Here is a 27,515-nt window from a genome sequence, read left to right as displayed (position 1 = left end):
GTGGAGGTTGTTCTTGGCGACTGGGGGTTCCTCGTGAGGGATAGGATGAGCTGGGTGTCGTCAGCGTAGGAAATGATGTTAAGGCCGTGTGGTCTGATGATGCTGGTGAGAGAAGCCATGCAGATATTGAAAAGGGTGGGGCTGAGTGAGGATCCCTGGGGTACTCCGCATTGTAGTCTTGGCGGCCTTTGACCGGAACGGGTGGAGGCTAACTCTTTGTGTTCTTTCAGAGAGGAAGGATGTGAGCCAGTCCAGGGCGTTGTGGCGAATTCTGGCATCGAAGAGGCGTGTGCGAAGGGTTTGGTAGCATACGGTGTCGAAGGCTGCGGGAAGGTCGAGAAGGATGAGAGCAACAGTTTCACCTTTGTCAAGCCTGGTCCTGATGTCATCGGTGCAGGCAATGAGGGCGGTCTCTGTGCTGTGGTTTTTGCGGAATCGAGACTGGGAGACGTCGAGTAGGCTGTTGTCCTCCAGGAAGCAGGAAAGTTGGTTGTTGACTATCTTCTTTATGACCTTCATGGGGAAGGGGAGTAGAGAGATAGGTCAGTAGTTTGTGAGATCTTCGGGGTCGGCTTTGGGTTTTTTGAGCAAGGCGTTGACTTCTGTGTGTTTCCAACTTTCCGGAAAGGTGGCTGTCTCGAAGGAGCTGTTGATGATGGACCGGAGCTGGGGAGCGATGATTTGACTGGCCTTGTTGAAGATGTGGTGAGGGCAGGGGTCTGTTGGAGAGTCTGAGTGGATGGTGCTCATGGTTTTGGTGGTTTCTTCATCGTTGGTGGGGGTCCAGGTGCTCAGTACGTTGGTGCGGCAGGGTTCACCACGTCAGTGGTGGTGGGGGACGGCGTTGCGAAGCTTCCATGTATGTCTGCGATCTTGCAGTGGAAGTAGATGGAGAGGGAGTCACAGAGGTCTTGTGAGTGTGGAGGGTCGATGGAGCAGGATATGGGTTTGGTGAGTTCCTTGATGATGTTGAATAGTTCCTTGCTGTTGTGTGCGTAGTTGTCTATCCGCTCTTTGTAGAAGGATCTTTTGGTGGTCCGGATGAGCTGGTGGTGTTTGCGCATGGCTGTTTGAGGGTGGTGAAGCTGCTCACTGATTTTTCTTGGCGCCAGGTTTTCTCAGTTTTCCAGCATTCTCATTTGGAGGCCTGAAGTTCTGCGGTGAACCAGGGTGCTTCCTTGTTGATGTGGGTGGTGTTGGTTTTCTTGAGTGAAGCAAGGGTGTTGGTGCAGTCGTCGAGCCATCGTTTGAGGTTGAGGGCGACGGTGTTGGGGTCGTTGGTTTTGGGTGGTGGGGATAGGCGAGGTTAGAGATCAGCTGTTCCTTGGAGATCTTGTTCCGGTGAGGGATCGGAAGTTGTTGGTGGTGGGCTTCAGGAAGGAAAAGTGAATGTAGTGGTGGTCGGTCCAATGAAGTTCGGTGGTGTGAGTGAAGGTGATGTGGCTGCTGGAGGAGAATATGGCATCAAGCGTGTGCCCGGCTGAATGGGTGGGTGAGGAGACCAGTTGCTTGAGGCAGAGGTTTGAGAGTTTGTCCAGCAGGGCAGTGGAGTTCCAGTCGTTGGTGCTCTCCAGGTGGAAATTTAGGTCGCCGAGGAGCAGGTAGTCCGGGGAGGTGAGGGCGTGGGAGCTGATAGCGTCGGCGATGGTGTCTCGGAATTGGGGGCGGGGGCCTGGTGGTCTGTAGACGAGGGTTCCTCTCAAGGTGGTGTTGGCGTTGATGTGTATCTGAAAGTGTAGGTACTTTGCGGAATCCAGGGTGTTGTTGGTGGAGATCCTGATGGAACTTCTGTGTACTATGGCGATTCCTCCTCCTGGTTTGTTGATACGGTCTGTTCGGGTGAACTCATTGAATTGACCTTTGGTTCCCAGCCTTAAAAAAAAATATATATATATAGATTTTCTAAACCTGCTGTTTGTCTGGATTCCATGGAACTGAACTTTAAGAAACAGTCAAACATCTCTCGACCTCCAGCGTCCCCATTAAATTCTCTGTAGTAGTACTTACATTGATAGCCAAAGTTTTGTAGCTCACAGTTACTTCTCAATTCCAGATTTCATTGGTGGCCATTTCATCCATTTTAAAAATGTCTTTAAAGGTGGCAGAGGCAACCATATTGACAGTGGTTGACTATCTACTTTATCCAGTGGCCTCTAATAGTGCTTCATTTTTATTAGCATTATTTTACCTTAACAGTATATCACAAATGTGAATGATGAATTAATAGAAGCAAGAATCCACAAGCTTGATCTCTCTCTAGTTGAGTGTCCGACTACATGAATAAAAAACTTGCAATGAAAAGGCGAAGAAGATTGTGCAAATAAGAGTGCCACTTGCTTAGTTGCCCCATGGTTTGGCTTTTTCCCATCGTTTCCAAGCAATTTGCCCATCTAATGTATCTCATTATATGTGGGACAAAGCAAGGTGTAAGCCATAATGTGCTTTTAAGTCCACCTGACAGAATTTTCATAAAATATAATAAAGGGGTAACTGTCTCCCATAACCGATCTTATTGAGTTAAATAGATGTGGTGGTTAACAACTTGTCTCATAGGTATCACAATCTAAGGTCAGCAGACAGATTCCACTAATCATAGTATTATGTAATACATTAAACCTTATGGTGCTTCAAGGATTGTTATCAGGAGTGAAATTAGGCATGTACAGACTAAAGGAAGGAGGAGGGAGAAGAGGAGGCGAAGCAAACAAAAGCAAACAATATAAAGGCAAAACTGATTATGCAAATGTTTGCGATAACTAGTGTAGAGGCTGGTTGTAGGAAGTTGGCTCTGTATGCACTATTTCAGTTAGAAATAGCATGCACAGAGTCCAAGGGTTCCCCTTAGAGGTAAGATAGTGGAAAAAATAGATAATTCTAATGCTCTATTTTGTGGTAGTGTGGTTGAGCAGTAGGCTTATCAGAGGGTAGTGTTAAACATTTGTTGTACACACACAGGCAATAAATGAGGAACACACACTCAGACAATTCCAGGCCAATAGGTCTTTGTATAGAAAAATATATTTTCTTAGTTTATTTTAAGAACCACAGGTTAAAGATTTACAAGTAATACTTCAAATGAAAGGTATTTCACTTAGGTACTTGAGGAACTTTTAATTAGCAAAATAGCATGTACAGTTTTCACAAAAATGGCAATAAGCTATTTTAAAACTAGACAGTGCAATTTTCAACAGTTCCTGGGGGAGGTAAGTGTTTGTTAGTTTTGCAGATAAGTAAAACACCTACAGGGTTAAAAGTTGTGTCCAAGGTAGCCCACCGTTGGGGATTCAGGGCAACCCCAAAGTTACCACACCAGCATCTCAGGGCCTGTCAGGTGCAGAGGTCAAAGTGGTGCCCAAAACGCATAGGCTTCAATGGAGAAGGGGGTGCCCGGTTCCAGTCTGCCAGCAGGTAAGTACCCGCGTCTTCGGAGGGCAGACCAGGGGGGTTTTGTAGGGCACCAGGGGGTACACAAGTCAGCACAAAAAGTACACCCTCAGCGGCACAGGGGCGGCCTGGTGCAGAGTGCAAACAGGCGTCAGGATTGCAATAGGTTTCAATGGGAGACCCAGGGGTCTCTTCAGCGAAGCAGGCAGGCAAGGGGGTGGGGGGGGGGGGGGGCTCCTCGGGGTAGCCACCACCTGGGCAAGGGAGAGGGCCACCTGGGGGTCACTCCTGCACTGGAGGTCGGATCCTTCAGGTCTTGGGGGCTTCGGGTGCAGTGTCTTTACCAGGCGTCGGGTTCTTAGAAGCAGGCAGTCGCGGTCAGGGGGAGCCTCTGGATTCCCTCTGCAGGTGTCGCTGGGGGGGGGGGGGTGAGGGGGGTCAACTCTGGCTACTCACAGGGTTGCAGTCGCCGGGGACTCCTCATTGTAGTGTTGTTTCTCCGCAGGTTGAGCCGGGGGCGTCGGGTGCAGAGTGCAAAGTCTCACGCTTCCTGCGGGAAACGTGTTGTCTTTAAAAGTTGTTTCTTTGTTGCAAAGGTGTTTCTTCTTTGGAGCAGAGCCGCTGTCATCTGGAGTTCTTGGTCCTTTTAGATGCAGGGTAGTCCTCTGAGGCTTCAGAGGTCGCTGGACCCTGTGGAACGTGTCGCTGTTGCAGTTTTTCTTGAAGTGGGGAGACAGGCTGGTAGAGCTGGGGCCAAAGCAGTTGGTGTCTCCGTCTTCTCTGCAGGGCTTTCAGGTCAGCAGTCCTTCTTCGTCTTAGGTTGCAGGAATCTATCTTGCCAAGTTCTGGGATACCCTAAATACTCAATTTAGGGGTGTGTTTAGGTCTGGGGGGTTAGCAGCCAATGGCTACTAGCCCTGAGGGTGGCTACACCCTCTTTGTGCCTCCTCACTGAGGGGAGGGGGGCACATCCCTAATCCTACTGGGGGAATCCTCCATCTGCAAGATGGAGGATTTCTAAAAGTCAGAGTCACCTCAGCTCAGGACACCTTAGGGGCTGTCCTGACTGGCCAGTGACTCCTCCTTGTTTTTCTCATTATCTCCTCCGGCCTTGCCGCCAAAAGTGGGGCTGTGGCCGGAGGGGGCGGGCATCTCCACTAGCTGGAGTGCCCTGGGGCGCTGTAACAAAGGGGGTGAGCCTTTGAGGCTCACCGCCAGGTGTCACAGTTCCTGCAGGGGGAGGTGAGAAGCACCTCCACCCAGTACAGGCTTTGTTACTAGCCACAGAGTGACAAAGGCACTCTCCCCATGTGGCCAGCAACATGCCCGGTGTGTGGCAGGCTGGTAAAACTAGTCAGCCCACACTGGAAGTCGGGTATGTTTTCAGGGGGCATCTCTAAGATGCCCTCTGGGGTGTATTTCACAATAAAATGTACACTGGCATCAGTGTGCATTTATTGTGCTGAGAAGTTTGATATCAAACTTCCCAGTTTTCAGTGTAGCCATTATGGTGCTGTGGAGTTCGTGTATGACAGACTCCTAGACCATATACTCTTATGGCTACCCTGCACTTACAATGTCTAAGGTTTTGCTTAGACACTGTAGGGGCATAGTGCTCATGCACCTATGCCCTCACCTATGGTATAGTGCACCCTGTCTTAGGGCTGTAAGGCCTGCTAGAGGGGTGACTTACCTATGCCATAGGCAGTGTGAGGTTGGCATGGCACCCTGAGGGGAGTGTCATGTCGACTTAGTCATTTTCTCCCCACCAGCACACACAAGCTGACAAGCAGTGTGTCTGTGCTGAGTGAGGGGTCCCCAGGGTGGCATAAGACATGCTGCAGCCCTTAGAGACCTTCCCTGGCATCAGGGCCCTTGGTACCACGGGTACCAGTTACAAGGGACTTACCTGGATGCCAGGGTGTGCCAATTGTGGAACCAAAGGTACAGTTTTAGGGAAAGAACACTGGTGCTGGGGCCTGGTTAGCAGGCCTCAAAACACTTTCAAATCATAACTTGGCATCAGCAAAGGCAAAAGGTCAGGGGGTAACCATGCCAAGGAGGCATTTCCTTACACTGGTACATTAGCTCTGTCCATTGAAGCAACATCAGGGTGACTTCACCTAGAGTCACTCTCTTAGAACAGTCAATGTGCCCCTTTGAACTATAGGGTGATGTAAGGAATAGCATCACAGTACATAAAACCACTCCTATGTGCTCAAAGAGTGCATATTCATTAGCACCTTAGGGAGTATCACTCCTGCACTGTTACTTTTGAAACACGTTGCCACTAATGATGAATTTGTGAGTTCTAACAGAGTGAGTGTAAAGGGTTCAGGGATGCCTTGTCTAAGTCTGAAGGCCTACCCTTTAGCATTGTGTTCATAAATATAAAAAAATACGTATCGCTACTATATCATAACAATAAACTACACACACAGTCATTTAACCAGTTTAATGTACATTTACTCATGGTTTAAATATATATATGTATGTACATGTGTGTATATGTGTATGTATTCGTGTGTGTGTGTGTATACATATATATGTGTTTGTTATTCTATGCTTAACATGTCCATAGGTCATTGTATAGCTCCTAAATAAGTTATTATATTATATTAGATACTTATGAATCCCTGCTCTCATTTTATATCACACTGATCAAATGTTTACTATCATAGGTATTTGGCTATTCAAAAATTGAGTAAAGTTAAATAAATGTTAGAAAAGTACACTTATTAATTAACTTCAAATATTACAAATCTTGAAAGTCTGTGTTTATACAATACTACTTTTCTTCTCATTTTATACACATTGTGTAAGGAAATGCCTCCTTGGCATGGTTACCCCCTGACTTTTTGCCTTTGCTGATGCTATGTTTACAATTGAAAGTGTGCTGAGGCCTGCTAACCAGGCCCCAGCACCAGTGTTCTTTCCCTAACCTGTACTTTTGTATCCACAATTGGCAGACCCTGGCATCCAGATAAGTCCCTTGTAACTGGTACTTCTAGTACCAAGGGCCCTGATGCCAAGGAAGGTCTCTAAGGGCTGCAGCATGTCTTATGCCACCCTGGAGACCTCTCACTCAGCACAGACACACTGCTTGCCAGCTTGTGTGTGCTAGTGAGAACAAAACGAGTAAGTCGACATGGCACTCCCCTCAGGGTGCCATGCCAGCCTCTCACTGCCTATGCAAGTATAGGTCAGTCACCCCTCTAGCAGGCCTTACAGCCCTAAGGCAGGGTGCACTATACCATAGGTGAGGGTACCAGTGCATGAGCATGGTACCCCTACAGTGTCTAAACAAAACCTTAGACATTGTAAGTGCAGGGTAGCCATAAGAGTATATGGTCTGGGAGTCTGTTTTGCACGAACTCCACAGCACCATAATGGCTACACTGAAAACTGAGAAGTTTGGTATCAAACTTCTCAGCACAATAAATGCACACTGATGCCAGTGTACATTTTATTGCAAAATACACCCCAAAGGGCACCTTAGAGGTGTCCCCTGAAACTTAACCGACTGTCTGTGTAGGCTGACTAGTTCCAGCAGCCTGCCACACTAGAGACATGTTGCTGGCCCCATGGGGAGAGTGCCTTTGTCACTCTGAGGCCAGTAACAAAGCCTGCACTGGGTGGAGATGCTAACACCTCCCCCAGGCAGGAGCTGTAACACCTGGCGGTGAGCCTCAAAGGCTCACCCCTTTGTCACAGCACCGCAGGACACTCCAGCTAGTGGAGTTGCCCGCCCCCTCCGGCCCCGGCCCCCACTTTTGGCGGCAAGGCCGGAGAAAATAATGAGAATAACAAGGAGGAGTCACTGGCCAGTCAGGACAGCCCCTAAGGTGTCCTGAGCTGAAGTGACTCTAACTTTTAGAAATCCTCCATCTTGCAGATGGAGGATTCCCCCAATAGGGTTAGGATTGTGACCCCCTCCCCTTGGGAGGAGGCACAAAGAGGGTGTACCCACCCTCAGGGCTAGTAGCCATTGGCTACTAACCCCCCAGACCTAAACACGCCCTTAAATTTAGTATTTAAGGGCTACCCTGAACCCTAGAAAATTAGATTCCTGCAACAACAAGAAGAAGGACTGCCTAGCTGAAAACCCCTGCAGAGGAAGACCAGAAGACAACAACTGCCTTGGCTCCAGAAACTCACCGGCCTGTCTCCTGCCTTCCAAAGAACTCTGCTCCAGCGACGCCTTCCAAAGGGACCAGCGACCTCTGCATCCTCTGAGGACTGCCCTGCTTCGACGACGACAAGAAACTCCCGAGGACAGCGGACCTGCTCCAAAAAGACTGCAACTTTATCCAAAGGAGCAGCTTTAAAGAACCCTGCAATCTCTCCGCAAGAAGCGTGAGACTTGCAACACTGCACCTGGCGACCCCGACTCGGCTGGTGGAGAACCAACACCTCAGGGAGGACTCCCGGACTACTCTACGACTGTGAGTACCAAAACCTGTCCCCCCTGAGCCCCCACAGCGCCGCCTGCAGAGGGAATCCCGAGGCTTCCCCTGACCGCGACTCTCTGAAACCTAAGTCCCGACGCCTGGAAAAGACCCTGCACCCGCAGCCCCCAGGACCTGAAGGACCGGACTTTCACTGCAGAAGTGACCCCCAGGAGTCCCTCTCCCTTGTCCAAGTGGAGGTTTCCCCGAGGAAGCCCCCCTTGCCTGCCTGCAGCGCTGAAGAGATCCCTTGATCTCTCATTGACTTCCATTGCGAACCCGACGCTTGTTCTAACACTGCACCCGGCCGCCCCCGCGCCGCTGACGGTGAAATTTCTGTGTGGGCTTGTGTCCCCCCCGGTGCCCTACAAAACCCCCCTGGTCTGCCCTCCGAAGACGCGGGTACTTACCTGCTGGCAGACTGGAACCGGGGCACCCCCTTCTCTCCATTGAAGCCTATGCGTTTTGGGCACCACTTTGAACTCTGCACCTGACCGGCCCTGAGCTGCTGGTGTGGTAACTTTGGGGTTGCTCTGAACCCCCAACGGTGGGCTACCTTGGACCAAGAACTGAACCCTGTAAGTGTCTTACTTACCTGGTAAAACTAACAACAACTTACCTCCCCCAGGAACTGTGAAAATTGCAGTGTCCACTTTTAAAGTAGCTATTTGTGAATAACTTGAAAAGTATACATGCAATTGAAATGATTCAAAGTTCCTAATGTACTTACCTGCAATACCTTTCAAACAAGATATCACATGTTAAATTTGAACCTGTGGTTCTTAAAATAAACTAAGAAAAGATATTTTTCTATAACAAAACCTATTGGCTGGATTTGTCTCTGAGTGTGTGTACCTCATTTATTGTCTATGTGTATGTACAACAAATGCTTAACACTACTCCTTGGATAAGCCTACTGCTCGACCACACTACCACAAAATAGAGCATTAGTATTATCTATTTTTACCACTATTTTACCTCTAAGGGGAACCCTTGGACTCTGTGCATGCTATTCCTTACTTTGAAATAGCACATACAGAGCCAACTTCCTACACATTGTTATATTCCTTGGGCATATATTCCCTTACTATGAACTTACATATCTATTTATTTATTACTGTAGCCTACTGTACTAGAGAAAGAAATAAAATAGAAAATAAAATCTATAAATAAAATTCAAATGATAAATCTAACAATATATATTAATAAAACAGAATAAATTAAAAAATAATGATCAAAATGTGTGTGTGTGTATATATATATATATATATATATATATATATAAAATTATAAATGATAAAATTATATTTCTACTCTCTTGTAACCTTTAATTTGTCTACCCATCACCATATGTCATCTCTCTATCAATCTATCCTCCATTCCCACTCTGACTCATCCCAAATCCATTCTACTACTTTCATCCCCTAAATAACCCTGCCTAAGCTCTTCCCTCCTCTTCCACATCTAACTCACCCAAACATCAGTTTACTACCATGACCTACTAAATTCTCCCTCATTTATCTCACCTTTAACTCATCCAAAACCCCACCTGCTACTATGATCTCCCAACCCTTTCCACAGATTCTTCCCTCCTCCGTCCCCCTTTTACTCATCCCAAGCCTAAATCCTGTTACCATAAACTCCCATATAAAACTTCTGGATTCTTCCCTCCTCCACCCCTCCATTACTCCAGTCAATCCAACTAACAAACTTGCATATCTGCGGCTCAAATTAACTCATAATAATACTAAAAACTGTGCTCATATTTCCCTATACTAATCCTCCACTAATTACTTTCGGGTTCTGGAGTAGCGTCAGGGGTAGTAAGAGCTATATAAATACTATTACAATACAAAACAATACAATAAATATGCTATCTCACCTTAACATAGAGAAGAATGCATTACCTCTTACATAAGTGTCAAGTGACAAGGCAGTATTCAGAGTATCGTGCTTTCTGATAGAGACTTCTAACCACAGATGCCTCATCTTTCAATATTCCCCAGGCATCGTACGTGGTCCAAAAAATCTTGGTGTACCTCTGCTCTGATAGGGGTCATCTAGTGACTGTCTCAACATCGTCCACTCCCAAAGTGACATGCGTGATGCGATGTAGGCGGCACCCCGGACTACTGACATCAGCTACTTTCTTTCTACACCGACAGCAGGGTTCCAGAGAGCAACCTCTGCAGACCACTTTTTTCAACCCTGTTGTCAAGTGATTTTGAGCTTTGCTGTCAGTGTGTCGCATATGTCCCCCAACAAACCCACAAAATTTACCTAGTGAGGAATGGCACAGATATCGGTCTCTAATCCACCTTTAATTTGCCTGCGCCTGAACTTCAACTCCAGGGCCTGCACCGACTTCAGGTCGATGCATCCCAGGGCAATTCACAAGTGGGCAATGATGCGCCAGGTGGCACGGTAAAAGAAGACTCGCGATTCCTGGTCCTGAGGGAGATCTCTAGCCCGTTGCCAGAGCCGATCTTGCAGAGTATCTTCATTCCACTTAAAGATGTGGAAGTCAAGTAAGTTAAAGCAGCACAAGAAGAAGTCGAAGCATTCTTCGGCTTCTCCTAGCAAGTGCTGTGCTATTAGGCCTTGCTCCTGCACTCTGAGCAACCTCTGCCCAACTCAAGGAGTTTTATGATGCCGTGCACTCCCTCTAGCCTCCCTTTGGGTCCCCTGAAGTCAGAGGTGTCCCAGCTGGGTTGCAGCTGGGTTGCAGGTTGCAGTTTGCAGGTTCTCCCCAGACCCAGCAGGGCCGCTGATGCAGGCACTGGCATCCACTCCAAGACAATTCCAGTCCCCATGATGCTGTGTCCAGTGCTGCCAACACCACTCAGAGGAGTCTATCCTCATATCTGACTGTGAGATGGTGCCACCTAGACGCCGCTCAGTGTTGAAACAGGCGCCGGCCAGAACACGTCCACTCTCCTTGGACTGGCCAGTCTTTAAAAAAAAAAAAAAAAAAAAAAATCCACCTTCCCAGAGTGTGGTGCTGATCGAGAAGGGCTATGGCCTCCTGGAGGATGAATCCTGCCAGGAGGTGAATTGGTATGAGGAGCTGGCTGACACTAGCGGTCTGGACAATTCTCCAGACTGTGGCCTGGTTTCTCGTTCACCCCACCATGGAGGAGGGAGCATCTTCCATTGTGGTGATGCAGAGGGCTGCAGAGGTCCTCAACCTGCAGCTTTTTTCGGTTGTTGAAATCAAGACTTACGCCTGCACTGAAGTGCTTCAACTAGGAGTAAGCTCTGTGGAGTCCCTACTCCCCTTTAATGAGGCTGTCAATGAGGCCTGGACCAAACCGAGAACAGTGGCTCCATTGTGCAAGATGAACCAGCCTTCCTCTCCTAGCATCCCCTTCCCAAGAGCTTGGTCGTGCAGGCCTCCACAGCCATACTGAATCAGAGTGCTTTCCCCAGCATCTCCCCCCAACTCCCCTCCTAGATAGGGAATCAGAGAGGCTGGACACCTTTGGGAACAGGATCTTTTCTCCCAACAGCCTGTCATTGCAGTCAGTTAACATCACATGACGTCAGAACGTAGTGAAGTTCACCATTTAGTGTGGACTGGAAACCACTGACTTGCTAGTCTGAGCCATAGCCTCAGCTGTGGCACTGTACAGTCATGGCTGGCTGAGGTTGACTGGGTGTTCATATTTACATTCTTCCCTGATTGACATTCCTTGTGATGGTGCCTGCGTGTTTAATGATAATGCTGTCACAATGTTCTAGCACTTTAAGGAGAGTCGGGTTACTGCCTAATCCCTAGGACTCTCTTTGGATTCCAAAACAACAGCACTCCTTCGTTTGTGTCTTCCATGGACACAGCCGGGGCTTCCAAATGGTAGCAATTCTTGTCTTACCACACAGGCTGGCAACATCCAATTTAAAAAAAAGATTTTTTTGGCCAGGGGCGTGAAAATTGTTAATGGGGACCCCACACCCACTATACTTTGCGTTCCCTGCTCCTCCTGGTGCCACAGCCTCTAAATCTCTTTAGCAGCCACTTCTATGCATTCTCCTAATGCATTGAAATATTTCAGGTTACTATCAATTAGGCTCTTCATGAACTGAATACATTTAGAAGATTATGCTGGGCAATGTAATGGTTCGCACCTTTCAGTACTTCTGCATTGCTACAGAGTAGGGTATTCAGATATGGAGTGCCATTGTTCATCGGTTTGTGGGTGGAGTACCACACATGATCCATCCCAAGGAGTTGTCCAGTGCTTAAGAAAGCTTCTGCCTTCCGCATACTTGCAAGTCCAGCCAAACCTTTTCTCAGAGGCTATTCATAGATTACTAAATTTGGGATTTCCATGTTGGTGGTGAAATGGTATGCTAATTTGGATAGTTGTGCTCAGTAGTATAGCTCGATGTGCATAAGGATCAGACTGTTGAGGCTGAGGCATAAATTGTGTCTCCCATGTAAATGGCTTCTTTTGATAAATAATTGCCAGCAAAGTGTTGGTGATATAGATCTATAGCAATCTGGAAACATTTTTGAATATAGGTGCTACATCCATTTAGTCTCAACTCTGCTCCATAGCGAGAGTTAAAGCTTTCCCTATTACACAAGATTATTTTTGTCCTCTTCAGTTAGGAAAAAAACATTGACCTATTTAAAGTGTTAAATATTGTGGCTTATGCCCAGGCATTCCAGTATGCTACGCACCTACATGAAAGGCAGATCACTTAAGCAGTGAACTTTTTTTGTACTTCTAATTTTATATCTTGTAACATTAGAAACTCTGGAAAAAATCTCAAGAAAGGCAGGTACTGCCACTTTTGATTCTGAGACAGTCCGTGATGACATCAGTAAATAACACGTTCAACTCTCCTGCAACTGTGATGATGATTCTCTCTGCTGATATGCTTTTGGCTGTTGCCAAGGATTCCAGTGCTATCAGCAGAGACCAAATACAACATTCACTCGTGCCTCAGTAGACTCTTAACTAGCATCCTATACATACCCTACAGTTTACTGAGACAGTGGTTTCTTATTAATGCTGTCTTACTTTTGGATAAAATTCATTCCCAGATCTTCCATTGCAAGGAACTTGATCGATTGGCCTGTGGCATCGGAGAGAGCTTATTAGTCATTTTAAACTTTGCATAAAGATGCTTGAATTTTCTCAAAGATTTTAGAGGATCATTCAGTCACAAAGTCAACCTGTAACATTTCCTACTGATTAATATGAAATTAGTGAGGTTCGGTGGCATGTGTTGCTGCAGATACACATGCTGTGCAGATACACATGCTGTGCATAGTCCGCCGTCTGGTGTTGGGTCGGGGTGTTACAAGTTGTTTTTCTTCGAAGAAGTCTTTTCGAGTCACGAGACCGAGGGACTCCTCCCACTTCGGTTCCATTGCGCATGGGCGTCGACTCCATCTTAGATTGTTTTTTTTCCGCCATCGGATTCGGACGTGTTCCTTTTCGCTCCGTGTTTCGGGTCGGAAAGTTAGTCAGAATCAACGGAAAATTTGTCGGTATTGTTTCGTTCGGTATCGGGATAGTTAGGGCAAATCGACACCGAGCCTTACAGAGCTCCGGTAACCCTTCGGGGTATTTTCGATCCCCCGTCGGGGCTTGGTCGGCCCGACCGCGTGCAACATCGAGACTGATGGAACGGACCCCGTTCCGATTCTGTCCTAAATGCCACAGTAAATATCCTTATACAGACCAACATTTGGTCTGTAACTTGTGCCTGTCCCCCGAGCACAAGGAAGAGTCGTGTGAGGCCTGTCGCACGTTTCGGTCGAGAAAAACGCTCAGGGACCGAAGAGCCAGGAGGTTGCAGATGGCTTCCACGCCGACAGGACAACAAGGGTTCGAGGAGGAGGAAGAAGAAGAAACTTTCTCCATCCGCGATTCGGATTCCGAAGAATTCGATGTCGACGAGCAACCAACCGTGAGTAAGACGTCGAAAGAAAGATCACACGAGAAAACAGACAAAGCCCAGGGGACGCCACTGCCAACAGGCCATGGCATAACCCATAAAGTAGGTGACCGTCTATCGGCACCGAAAAAGGGCGAGCCGGTGCCAAAGTCGTCCGACTCAGGTCGAGACACAGGCACGCAACACTCTCGGGACCGAGAGAGTGGTGCAGAAAAGGCTCGACACCGAGATAGCGGCACCGAAGCTACTCGACACAGAGACAGCGGCACCGAAGATGGTCGGCACCGAGAGGCCAAGACACCGAAAAAGAGAAAGATCTCGTCGGAGCCGAAAACAACTAAAGACACGGTTTCGGTGCCAAAACACCCGGCAACCGAACCAAAAACCAGTTCCTACTCAGAGGAACAATCACTTTCCTCCCAACTAAAAAGACACAGATTTGAGGAGGAATTACAAACTACAGAGGTAGATCACACGCAACAGCGGATCTTTATCCAAAGGGGTACAGGGAAAATCAGCACTCTTTCCCCAATCAGAAGGAAAAGGAAGCTTGACTTCCAGCAACAAGACAAGCCACCACAAGCAAAGGTGGTAAAGGGGCAACTCCACCACCCTCTCCACCCCAGTCAACTCATGTATCACCGGCACAGACTCCATCACCAGCTCATACCACCATGAGCCAGGATGATCAGGCAGCATATGGGACCTCTATGATGCTCCAGTATCGGACAATAGCCCAGAGTCGTACCCAACTAAACCCTCACCACCTGAGGACAGTACAGCATATGCACAGGTGGTAGCTAGGGCAGCCGAATTTCATAATGTATCTACATTCGGAGCCTATTGAGGATGACTTCCTCTTTAACACCCTGTCCTACACCCACAGCCATACAGCCATTATCAAAGCCTTCCCATGCTCCCGGGAATGCTCAGGCACGCTAAACAGATTTTCAAGGAGCCTGTTAAAAGCAGAGCAATAACTCCAAGGGTGGAGAAAAAATACAAGGCACCGCCCACAGACCCTGCTTTTATTACTTCACAACTGACACCAGATTCAGTAGTCGTAGGAGCAGCTCGTAAAAGAGCCAACTCGCAGACATCAGGCGACGCACCACCTCCGGACAAGGAGAGCCACAAGTTTGATGCAGCTGGGAAAAGGGTTGCGGCACAAGCTGCAAATCAGTGGCGCATCGCCAACTCGCAAGCACTCCTAGCGCGATACGACAGGGCCCATTGGGACGAGATGCAACATCTCATCGAGCACCTCCCCAAAGAATTCCAGAAACGAGCGAAACAAGTGGTTGAAGAGGGGCAAAATATCTCCAACAACCAAATACGTTCTTCTATGGATGCAGCAGATACAGCTGCAAGAACAATAAATACTGCTGTGACAATAAGGAGGCACGCATGGCTGCGCACATCTGGTTTCAAACCTGAGATACAACAGGCAGTGCTCAATATGCCGTTCAATGAACAGCAATTGTTTGGCCCAGAAGTGGACACTGCAATTGAAAAATTGAAGAAGGACACTGACACAGCCAAAGCCATGGGCGCACTCTATTCCCCGCAGGGCAGAGGCACATTTGGCACATTTCGCAAAACAACTTTCAGAGGAGGGTTTCGAGGTCAAGCCACAGAAGTCAGCACCTCACAAACAAGACCACCTACCTACCAGGGACAATATCAAAGGGGTGGCTTTCGAGGCCAATACAGAGGGGGCCAATTCCCAAGAAACCGGGGAAAGTTTCAGGGTCCCAAAAACCCTCAAAATAAACAGTGACTCACAAGTCACACAACCCCTTCACACAACACCAGTGGGGGGGAGACTAAGCCAGTTCCACAAATCATGGGAGGAAATAACAACAGACACTTGGGTCTTAGCAATTATCCAACATGGTTATTGCATAGAATTTCTCCAACTACCTCCAAACGTCCCACCGAAAACACACAATATGTCAAAACACCATATAGACCTTCTAGGACTAGAAGTTCAAGCATTACTGCAAAAAGACGCAATAGAATTAGTACCAAAAACACAAAAGAACACAGGAGTTTACTCACTGTACTTTCTAATACCGAAAAAGGACAAAAGTCTGAGACCAATATTGGATCTCAGAACACTAAACACCTACATCAAATCAGACCACTTTCACATGGTCACGTTACAAGACGTAATACCACTACTGAAACAGCAAGACTACATGACAACGTTAGATCTAAAAGACGCGTATTTCCATATACCGATACATCCCTCGCACAGGAAATACCTAAGGTTCGTATTCAAAGGAATACATTACCAATTCAAAGTGTTGCCATTCGGAATAACAACAGCGCCAAGAGTCTTTACAAAATGTCTAGCAGTAGTAGCTGCACATATCAGGAGGCAGCAAATACACGTGTTCCCGTACCTAGACGATTGGTTAATCAAAACCAACTCGCTAACAAAGTGTTTACACCACACAGATTATGTTATACAAACCCTTTACAAACTGGGTTTCTCCATCAACTATGCAAAGTCACACCTTCTGCCGTGTCAAACATAGCAATACTTAGGAGCGACAATCAACACAACAAAAGGGATAGCCACTCCAAGTCCACAAAGGGTTAAAAATTTTCACAAGGTGATACAAGCTATGTATCCAACACAAAAGATACATGCAAAGATGGTAATAAAACTCCTAGGCATGATGTCCTCATGCATAGCCATTGTCCCAAACGCAAGATTGCACATGCAGCCCTTACAACAGTGCCTAGCATCACAATGGTCACATGCACAGGGTCAACTTCTAGATCTGGTGTTGATAGACCGCCAAACATACATCTCGCTTCTATGGTGGAACAGTACAAATTTAAACAAAGGGCGGCCTTTCCAAGCCCCAGTGCCACAATACGTGATAACAACAGATGCTTCCATGACAGGGTGGGGAGCACACCTCAATCAACACAGCATCCAAGGACAATGGGACGTACATCAAAGAAAGTTTCATATAAATCACCTAGAATTGTTAGCAGTATTTCTAGCGTTGAAAGCATTCCAACCAATGATAACCCACAAATACATTCTTGTCAAAACAGACAACATGACGACAATGTATTATTTAAACAAACAGGGGGGAACACACTCGACACAGTTGTGTCTCCTAACACAAAAAATATGGCATTGGGCAATTCACAACCACATTCGCCTAATAGCACAGTTTATTCCAGGGATCCAGAACCAGCTAGCAGACAATCTCTCTCGGGATCACCAACAGGTCCACGAATGGGAAATTCACCCCCAAATCCTGAACACTTACTTCCAAATTTGGGGAACACCTCAAATAGATCTATTTGCAACAAAAGAAAACGCAAAATGCCAAAACTTCGCATCCAGGTACCCACACCGGCTATCTCAAGGCAATGCTCTATGGATGAATTGGTCAGGGATATTTGCGTACCCTTTTCCCCCTCTCCCTCTCCTTCCATATCTAGTAAACAGATTGAGTCAAAACAAACTCAAACTCATACTAATAGCACCAACATGGGCAAGACAACCTTGGTATACCACACTACTAGACCTGTCAGTAGTACCTCATGTCAAACTACCCAACAGGCCAGATCTGTTAACACAACACAAACAACAGATCAGGCATCCAAACCCAGCATCGCTGAATCTAGCAATTTGGCTCCTGAAATCCTAGAATTTGGACACTTGAACCTCACACAAGAGTGTATGGAGGTCATAAAACAAGCTAGAAGGCCATCCACTAGACACTGCTATGCAAGTAAATGGAAAAGATTTGTTTGTTACTGCCATAATAATCAAGTCCAACCATTGCATGCATCTCCAAAAGATGTAGTAGGATATTTACTACATCTACAAAAATCAAATCTAGCTTTCTCTTCCATAAAAATACATCTCGCAGCAATATCTGCTTACCTGCAGATTACTCATTCAACTTCCCTATTTAGAATACCTGTCATTAAAGCGTTTATGGAGGGCCTAAAGAGAATTATACCACCAAGGACACCACCTGTTCCTTCATGGAACCTCAACATTGTCTTGACAAGGCTCATGGGTCCACCTTTCGAACCCATGCATTCTTGTGAAATGCAATACTTAACGTGGAAAGTTGCATTTCTCATTGCCATCACATCTCTAAGAAGAGTAAGTGAAATACAGGCGTTTACCATACAAGAACCATTTATTCAAATACACAAAAATAAGGTTGTTCTAAGAACAAATCCAAAATTCTTACCAAAGGTTATCTCACCTTTCCACTTAAACCAAACAGTGGAATTACCAGTGTTCTTCCCACAGCCAGATTCAATAGCTGAAAGAGCACTACATACATTAGACATCAAGAGAGCGCTAATGTACTACATTGACAGGACAAAAGAAATTAGGAAAACAAAACAACTATTTATTGCCTTCCAAAAACCTCATACAGGAAATCCAATTTCAAAACAAGGTATCGCCAGATAGATAGTAAAGTGCATCCAAACCTTCTATCTTAAAGCAAAGAGAGAACTGCCTATTACACCAAAGGCACACTCAACCAGAAAGAAAGGTGCTACTATGGCCTTTCTAGGAAATATTCCAATGACCGAAATATGTAAGGCAGCAACATGGTCTACGCCTCATACATTTACTAAACACTACTGTGTAGATGTGTTATCTGCACAACAGGCCACAGTAGGACAAGCCGTACTAAGAACTTTATTTCAAACTACTTCAACTCCTACAGGCTGAACCACCGCTTTTGGGGAGATAACTGCTTACTAGTCTATGCACAGCATGTGTATCTGCAGCAACACATGCCACCGAACTGAAAATGTCACTTACCCAGTGTACATCTGTTCGTGGCATTAGTCGCTGCAGATTCACATGCGCCCACCCTCCTCCCCGGGAGCCTGTAGCCGTTTAGAAGTAGATCTTGAACATTTGTACATTTGTAAATATATTACATTAAACCTTAATTTTGTACATACGTATTTATTCCATTGCATGGGCACTATTATTAGCATACACAACTCCTACCTCACCCTCTGCGGGGAAAACAATCTAAGATGGAGTCGACGCCCATGCGCAATGGAACCGAAGTGGGAGGAGTCCCTCGGTCTCGTGACTCGAAAAGACTTCTTCGAAGAACAACAACTTGTAAGACTCCGACCCAACACCAGACGGCGGACTATGCACAGCATGTGTATCTGCACAGCATGTGAATCTGCAGCGACTAATGCCACGAACAGATGTACACTGGGTAAGTGACATTTTCATTATGGCACAGATTGTCTGTGTACGAAGTTGTAGGCCTGTGACAACAGCTTGCTTTCATTTGTCCTCCTTTTAAAACTTGGATACATGAGAAGCTGTTTTTATGACAGCATTGCTGCGTAGCTTAGTCAATACATTCTTAATTTAATAATTTTAAAAATATAAATTTTTCGTACACAGTTGATTTTAAAAGAGAAACGTTAAGCAGTTATTGCCTTTTCAGTGATATTTTTTATGCTTTATCTGAAAGGTTTCTTCGATTGGATTGTAATGGTTTTCTGGGAACCCACTCCTGGGTGTGACTATCCAGTGTTTATGAATTTAATAGAGATGCCCTTAATAGCACTGCAGTTACTGATAACTTTTTTTCCTTTATAACTTTTAATATGGAAAATCAAGGCAAAGGCCCATCAGAACATATTATGCCCCCATTGCTTTCAGGTATTGAGAAGCCAATATTCAAGCGAGAAATGGTTACAGCACACGCTAGCAGGCTAGGTGACAACTAAAGTCTTCAGTACGGGGATGCCACTGCAAGGCAGTGCATGGAATACATTCAGTAACCATAACTGCCTGGCCTGTAGTTAAAATCAAAATAGACAGTGGAGCAAGCAGAGTTGTAGTGGCTTTCTTAAATATGATTAACATTCACAACCTTCCTGCCCGTTATTGCTACTTTTTCTATTCATAGTTGATGAATACTTCAAAGATCCCAAGAGCTGCAGTTCTCCATCATTCGTTGCTTTCAGTGATTCATATGTGAACTTCTCTTCTCACCAACTAGTGGTTAGAGATCTTAAATGGCCTCCATACTTGGAGTCTTCCACGTTGGCTGCAGCAGACAATGCTCCAATATGGGGAATACAATTTTTGTGTGTAAAATGTGTTGATTAATTCCAGATAGATGGCAGAAAATCATTCAAAGCATGTTAGTGCGTAAGGTACCAATACTTGACAATTAACTACTGATAAGTAAAACCTGTACTCTTCAAATGCCCTCGGACATTCCACCCCAACTGTAGCCTAATGCATTTACTGTCTGCAGCACATAGAGGTGTATCCCTTGAGCATTTTAGACCAATAAACTAATCTGTATATGATCAAAACCTAACCAAAATGAAAGTTTTTAGGAACGTAAACTGTTCAGTAAATCGAGCCCAACAACAGCAACAAATCTGGGGAGACCGCACTAAAGGGTGTCTCCTCCTTTACAGATAGTCACATCCTGGATGGCAGTGAAGGACTTAGTATTCCTAAATTCATTGGAGTCTTTGTGTTATTTTACATTTGATTTTGTCTGCTTTGACTATCATCTGCATTTTGCCTCTCTTTCACAAGCTTCTAATTATGTCTTTCTTATTGTTTAGGGGTTTGGTACCTCTGCACAATGCTTGCTCTTATGGGCACTATGAAGTAGCAGAGCTGTTAGTGAGGCATGGCGCATCAGTAAATGTGGCAGACCTATGGAAATTCACCCCTCTCCATGAAGCAGCCGCAAAAGGAAAATATGAAATCTGCAAGCTTCTTCTGAAAGTATGTAATTGAAGTTGTGGTTAATTATGTAAAATTGCCAGTTCAAATACATTATAAAATACATGCACACAAAGTATTTCTCACTGTACAAATAACTTGACCTGATTGGGGGTGGGTGTGAAGATGTTGCTTTAAGTTAACGTTTTATTTTGCATCATAGGATCTTCATTGATGACAATGCTAGCATAATCTCTCCCTGCGTGTGTGCACCCCAGTACATTTTAAATCTGTATTTGTCCATATAACAATATGGTGGGTACCGATATCCATCTGAAGTGGAGCACCCCTATAAGCCTATCGAAGGCAGAAACTACAAAAAACCCCAAGACAATTTTTAAACTGCAAATGCAAAACATCAAAGGTTGGCCTGACTTTTTGTGAAAATGTTTCAGCCTGATATGCTTACTCTATGAAGGAGTGAAGTAAAAGACTTCTGTGCATTTAAGAGTCCAAGAGCGTCCACTACCTATAATGTATCTCACTGGCAGTTGTCTTCCTCAGAAAGGTCTTTTTTCTGACTCTTGAGAGAAGGATCGTAGAACAGTGAGGTTTCACACCCCTGTTTGTTCTGGTCTTTTCCTTCTGTTTGTCTTCTTCACTCATCATATTTACATTTCATCCTAAACTATTCTTGGCTTTTCTGAAGATTTGTCATTTTCATCTGTCAAAATCCCTAAACTCTTCTTTAAGTTCCCATCCTATGATTTATTTTTTCTGCCTCTTTTAGCCTACATTCATTTTAGTCTCTACCTTCTCCACGATTGGAATGGCCCAGGTTTTCATTTGGTGTCAAAACAGACATCTGTGTCCATGCTGGGTAGCAGACCGGTTTCTTTTGTGACTCCTGCACCACCACTTCAGGACGTACCATGCTTGCTGTCTAGGAGCTTTTGTACTCCTGTGAAAAGTAGATGATGAACATCTAGTGACTGATCATACAAGAAGGGGGTGTGGCGTAATGGCGAGAGCTGCCGCCTTCGGATCTTGGGGAACCAGGTTTGAAACTCTGCGTCGGCTCAACGTCCTGTGATTCTGGGAAAATCACTTAATCTCCCTATGCTCACAATTCAGCGTCTTGAGACCCTCATAGGTGATTTGTCACGCTGTACAAATCTTGCATTAGTATACTTGATTTATCTGTTGCTGTCTCATGCTGCTGCTTCGAGGAGAATCTCATAAGTGGATGACAGCACGACATCTCACAGCGTTTTAGTGAAAAGAGTAAATTAACTAAACATGCTTGTGGAAGCACCTTAAACATCCATTTCGAATATACTGGAAATAGTTTAACCAAGAGCATCTCCAAACCTGTTACTTTGCTTGGTCCCAGCTCCCCTGGAGATAAGTTCTTGATACCAGCAACTGTCAAAGATCACACCAAAGCTGCAAAAGAAGTAAAAACACCGCCATTAGGATCCAGGATTCTTGATATCGGATTCGAAGTCATACTCTGTGATCATCACCTAGTTCAGAAAACATCCTGCATCGTCCACAGAGACCACTGCCCCTTCTGAAAGAGAATGCAAAAGAAGTGATTGAGAGGAAAATGTGCTACACTGTGGCCACAGCATTACAAAATTAGAGTGCTACAACCCTTTTTGGCAGATGTCACAAAGAAATATGGGATGGAAGGAAGCCATTTATAGAAGACCTCCCTAAAGCATATACAGCAGGATTTCAAGGGAATGCTCACTGAAGGCTCACTAGTGTCATCAAGTCCTAAGTGCAACTGTTGATGGGGCAGATATGGTTGCTACATGCTATTATCATGGGGTGTCACTCCACAAATTATTCAGGTTAATACTGATCATACTAAAACCGGATGTACGTAAAAAATACATCACTCTTCCTTTTTCTAGTGCCAAGCTATGTGGTAAGCACACAAGGAAGAAATGATTTCAGTGACAAATGAAGTGGGGACCCTACAAGCTGTTGGACTGGAAGAAAGAAACTATGTTCAAAAAGCTTTTCAAGCCAAAGGTCACCCAGTATTACCTGCATTGGGTTCAGTTTCATCGTTGGTAATATCACACACTAAATCACCAACAGCAAGGTCAAAGGTATCCTTACAGCAACAAAACATAGAAGCAAAAATAAACAACTCCAGGACATATTTCTAGAGGATGATACCCTTCCAGAAACAGTAATTGACAACCAAGATCCCACCCCACTCCATTCAACTCTCGGGTAGGAATGGGTGTGTGGATTTTTGCGGTAACTTGCCATTTGGCAGAGTGGATTCTTGTAACTTTGGACAAGCTGGTGCTGAACATAGTGAATCGAGGTTGCACTTAAAGGCCAGACCACCACTTGCATCCTCAAAATCATCTTCAAAAAATCAATTTACCATCTTAAGAAAGGAAACCTCAATCCTGCTAAAAGCAAATTACAAAAAAGAGATTCGCGCTGTACAGCTGGCTCTGTCCTGGCCAAAAAGTCAAGGAGTATACTCAGTATATTTCCCGGTCTGCACGGAAGCATCAAAAGTGTACAGTCCTTTATTTGACTTATATTTTCTTAGCAAACTTATAAGAAAGGAAAATTTCAGATTGGTAGCGTTACAGAATTTTTTTTGTCTGCTGAAGAGAGATTGGATTCGGGCAATAGATGTCCAAGACGCATATTTCAACATTCATTAGCGTAAACCGCAAAAAGTTTGCCAATCAATATATTCATTAGTCGTACCATTCGGTCTGAAGTCATCCCCTCACTTGTTCTCAAATTGCATGGTAGTTGTGGTAGCACAGCTGAGGAAAAAAAGATTGTTAATTTATTCATGCAATCACATTAAACTAATGCAAGATTTTTGGGAAACTGTTTCCGTCCCCGAAGACTAGATCTCCAGATACACATGCATTATTCAAGAATGACACCAGTGCCATGCCTAGCTCATCTTGTAGGCGCACTAGACGCCAACAAAGGAAAAGTGGTTCCTTCAGAGGAGAGGCTGTTATTATTCATAAACAAATGTCATGTACTGCCAAACAATGATTTATCCACTGTTCATCAAATATTACTTCTAGGGTCCATTGCGTCTGCATCTGTATTGTGCCAAATATAAGGTTCCATGTGAGGCCATTGCAGCACTGCTTTGAAGATTGATGGCCTCAGAGATAGGACAGGTTGTGGCAAGGCAGTCTCTGACATGGTGGTGCAAATGGACACATTTTTTAGAAGGTTTCTTTCCAGCGAAAGACACCAATAGCAACTGTTGTCACAAATACATCTCAAATTGGTTGAGGAGCTCACCCAGTGGGTTTTTGCATCCAGGAACAATGGACAGAGAAAGAAGGCTCATGTCACATCAGCTTTCTGGAATTACAGGTGGTCCACTTGGGTCTGAAAATATTTCTTCCTTCAGTGCGGTCAGATATTACCTAGATCTAGATGAACAATACCATTACAGTGCTCTCTTTTCAACAAAGGAAGCACAAGATAATGGACTCTCTCACTGGAAGCTCACACAGTCTGTCAGTGGGCATTATCAATAGGTCTAACACTGACAGCAGTTCACATCCTGGAAACGCAGAACCAACATGCAGAATTTCTCACTCGACTTTACAAAAACCATTACTGGGTTTTAGATGAGATACCATTACTAAGCATCTTCTCTAGGCCTATGTGTCACAAGTTAAAGCTAAATATGCTGATACTTCCCGTCCACAACTCCAGAACAAAGATCAATGGGAAATGCTATTTCCTTTTAATATACAGGTCAAAGATAGTATTCAGTGCTTTTCCACTCCTCATTCTGAAAGTACTTCTGAAGTTAAACATTCAGGCCAAAATGATTCTAATCGCACCTCACTGGTTGAGATAGTGGTTATACCCAGATCTCCTCCTGATGTCAATTGCTCTCTACAAGAGACTGCAGCACAAACAAAACCTGCTCACCAGACTGCAGAGGCAAATTCAATGCCAGCATGTAACATCTTTGAACTTGACAGCATGGCTTCTGAACACTGAAAGTCATGGAGAAAAGGAAGTTCCATTTTTCCATGCTACAATGTGAGTCGAACGTAGTGTTTATATGAGACCCATTAGTTACAGTAGGGGGGACAGTACCGATGTTAAGTTGATTTGCTTGATTAATTCACAATATATAAATCACTGTGAACAAATTGTTGAAATATCCACTGTTTTAGATCGAAAAAGATCTTTGAAAAAAAAGTGCATCTAGTCAGAAAAGTGTATAAGAATTTTTCAGAATAGATTTCTTTCTTCAAAATAACTGTGATCAAAGATTTTTTGGAAGGTGTTAAAATGTTCCCTGCTGTAAGAAAACCAATGCCTCCTTGAGAGCTCAGTCTGGTCTTGTCCAGACTAATGCGTTCAAGCGCTATCAGTGTTAGAACCATTGACCATTTTTAATGCAGTGTAGTCTTTAAATTGTGAGGAAATGTGGTGTGTTATTTGGTGTGGTTGTGACACCTCGCAGTGTAATACACTTAACTCCTTTAGGACCATTTGGTTTAGCTTGTCAAATCTTGAGCTCAACCTTTGGTAGCTGTGGTTCAGAAGAGCAAGGCTTACACAAAGCAACTAGTGTAAAGCATTTAAACAGCGCCAACAAATTTGAATCAGAAATTGACAAGACACTCAAATCTAGTGCCAATTTATAAAAATAGACTTTATTTGATGTACTTAAGACACCACAAAGAAAAAGATCCACAGGAGGGTTCTGGAGATAAAGTATTGACAAGGTATATTAAATCAAAGCATTTCACTCGACTGCGAATAAGCATTGGCAAATTCACCGAATATGACTCTAAAAAACTCTTTCACCAAAAATTTGGGCTAGTTCAATTGTGGCCACTAATAATTACTTTGTGACCAACTCCAATAAGGAGCCAATCAGGAGGACGAACAAGGTCCTTAGAATCAGTTACCTCTACACGTGAAGCAGTCTTCAGGCAGTTCCAAGGACTCTGTTTTGCAACGTATTACTACAGAAGTGGTTCTAGTACAAAGGATCAAGGATGCTGAACATGCACAAAGATACTGTTAATGCGATACAGTTGATGGTGGTCTTCCTGTGACTACTCCTCGGTCCACGAAGGGGGTGAGGTGGTCCTCATCATCTCTGGCGGGGCTTGTAAACGTCCAGCCGCCACGGGGTTACCAATCACCTGATATCGTGGTCACGGTCATTTACTTCCCTGGGCGATAACTCAGCTTCTGGGTGACCAAGCTACACTCCGATGACTCTCCCGGGGTCAGCAAACTTGGGTGCAACTTTAGGCTGTTGTGTCCTGGTATCTGGTGCTGTACGGTGGCATCTGAAGATTCCAGGCTACCAACTTGCCAATGCAAGCTTCCCAGCTGTTGTGGCCCTGTTCTGTGAAGCCAGGAGACTCCAAGAGTCTGTTGGGTCATCTCTAGACTTCGGCAGGGAGCTGAAGACGACTTCACCACGAGCAGGACACAGCAGGCAAAGTCCTTCTGTGCGAGCCACTAGGTTCAGCAGGTGCAATCCATGCCAGTGCAGCCTCTTTGCCAGTTCCAAAGTGCAGTCTTTTTTCCAGTTCACTCAAGATCCGAGTTCTGCGTCCCCTGTTTATCTTCAACCCTCTGGTTAGATGAAGTCAGTAGCTAATGCGCTACTTGGTTTCTTCCCTACTGCTGACGACTTCCTGGGAAGTTTGGCATCTGACTATCCCAAGGTGCACCATTCTGTCCATTCCCAAGTTGGCAGAACACCTCTCTCGACCTCCAGACCTCCCTAACCCAACTCAGAGTTGTGGCTACCAAGGGGAAGCTGCACACCCCTGAAAAAACTGTTTCAGAACAGGTTTCCTTTTTCTGTCCCATTTGCCAGCTAGTCTGCCTAAACAATGGGATGCACCTCTCCCAAATGTCCCATTTGCTCTTCGAAGACTACTTCATCCTTGAAGCTCTCCTTTTGGGCCAACATCTGTATAGCTTCCTGCAGGATGAAGATTCCACCCCTCTCCAGGAAAGCCCTTATTGTCTCCTTTCCTGGGAGTCGGTAGCACGTCTCCCTAGGAGGGCAAAAAGCTGTCTTGGGTTCAAGCTTCTTGTGTAACTGCTAAGAGCAGAGGAGATTGAAGGCAACACAGTGACAACTTTGTAAAAGTTACATTAATTTCGACTTGAGAAGCAAGTCGGGCTTAATGTGACAAGTTGTTTGATACCCTGGGGTACCAACTTTGGTTGCGCTGGTCAGGAGTTAGCACAGCTGAGGGGTCAGAAGGTAATCCTGTACTGGCCAACCGGGCAACCAAGTCTTTCCACTGTAAAAATGACAGTTTTGTGTTTTTACTGCCAGAACATATAAAATACATGTTTGTCCCATGAAATAAACTGCACCCTGCCTTAGGGCGTGGTAAGCCTGCCATAGGGATGACTTACACATGTCTCAGAGGGACATTTGAATTTCCAGTGGCTTTAAATGGCATAGTAAGGCTAGCAGTTCAAACTGCTCTTCCAGTCTGCAGTTGTGGACTGGAAGGCTTGTTTTACCTTTTTTACTCCCAGTGCTGCAATACCAGGGGTGACTCTAACTTACAGGCCCTGAGCACTATATATATACTAGTGACTTACAGGAAAGTTACCCTAGGTCTATTTGTTATAGCCCATGTAGCATACATGTGTTTGGGTCCGGGCACTGGTGCTGAGGTCTGGTTAGCAGCATAAAGGGCACTTAGAGTTGAAAAGCCAGCAGCATCAGACCACCTGGTGTGACCATACAAAGAGGCATTTTGTTACAAGAACACATCCATCCTTCCTACCCACAGCTTTTTTGAGTTTCATATAAATCAGTCTATAACTTTACATGTATTTTCTGCCAATCTGTCCACTCCACTCTAGCAAAAAGATCCCTACATTCTTTGGATGTTTGGACAGTATTTGTTTTTTATCTGGATACGAGTAAGAGACTTAGGTAGGTTAACCAAATTAATTATGGTCATATACAACAAGATATAGCCGCTTGTAAACAATCTATTTACAGATGTATTGTA

The 27,515-nt window shown here is 45.1% G+C and overlaps 1 protein-coding gene across 1 annotated transcript in view; it reads left to right on the top strand.

The window, feature by feature from the left end:
- The window catches only part of LOC138296500 (poly [ADP-ribose] polymerase tankyrase-1), a 734,848-nt gene that overhangs the window by 392,686 nt on the left and 314,647 nt on the right, over nt 1-27,515 (top strand). The window contains exon 13 of the mRNA XM_069235671.1: nt 20,367-20,532. Within this exon, the coding sequence (XP_069091772.1) occupies nt 20,367-20,532 (166 nt within the window). The remainder of the gene's footprint in view (nt 1-20,366; nt 20,533-27,515) is intronic.

Source organism: Pleurodeles waltl, chromosome 1_2 (assembly GCF_031143425.1).
Source record: "Pleurodeles waltl isolate 20211129_DDA chromosome 1_2, aPleWal1.hap1.20221129, whole genome shotgun sequence".
Taxonomy (NCBI): domain Eukaryota; kingdom Metazoa; phylum Chordata; class Amphibia; order Caudata; family Salamandridae; genus Pleurodeles; species Pleurodeles waltl.
Note: the sequence above shows the minus strand (reverse complement) of the source record. Positions and strands in the feature narration are given on the sequence as shown.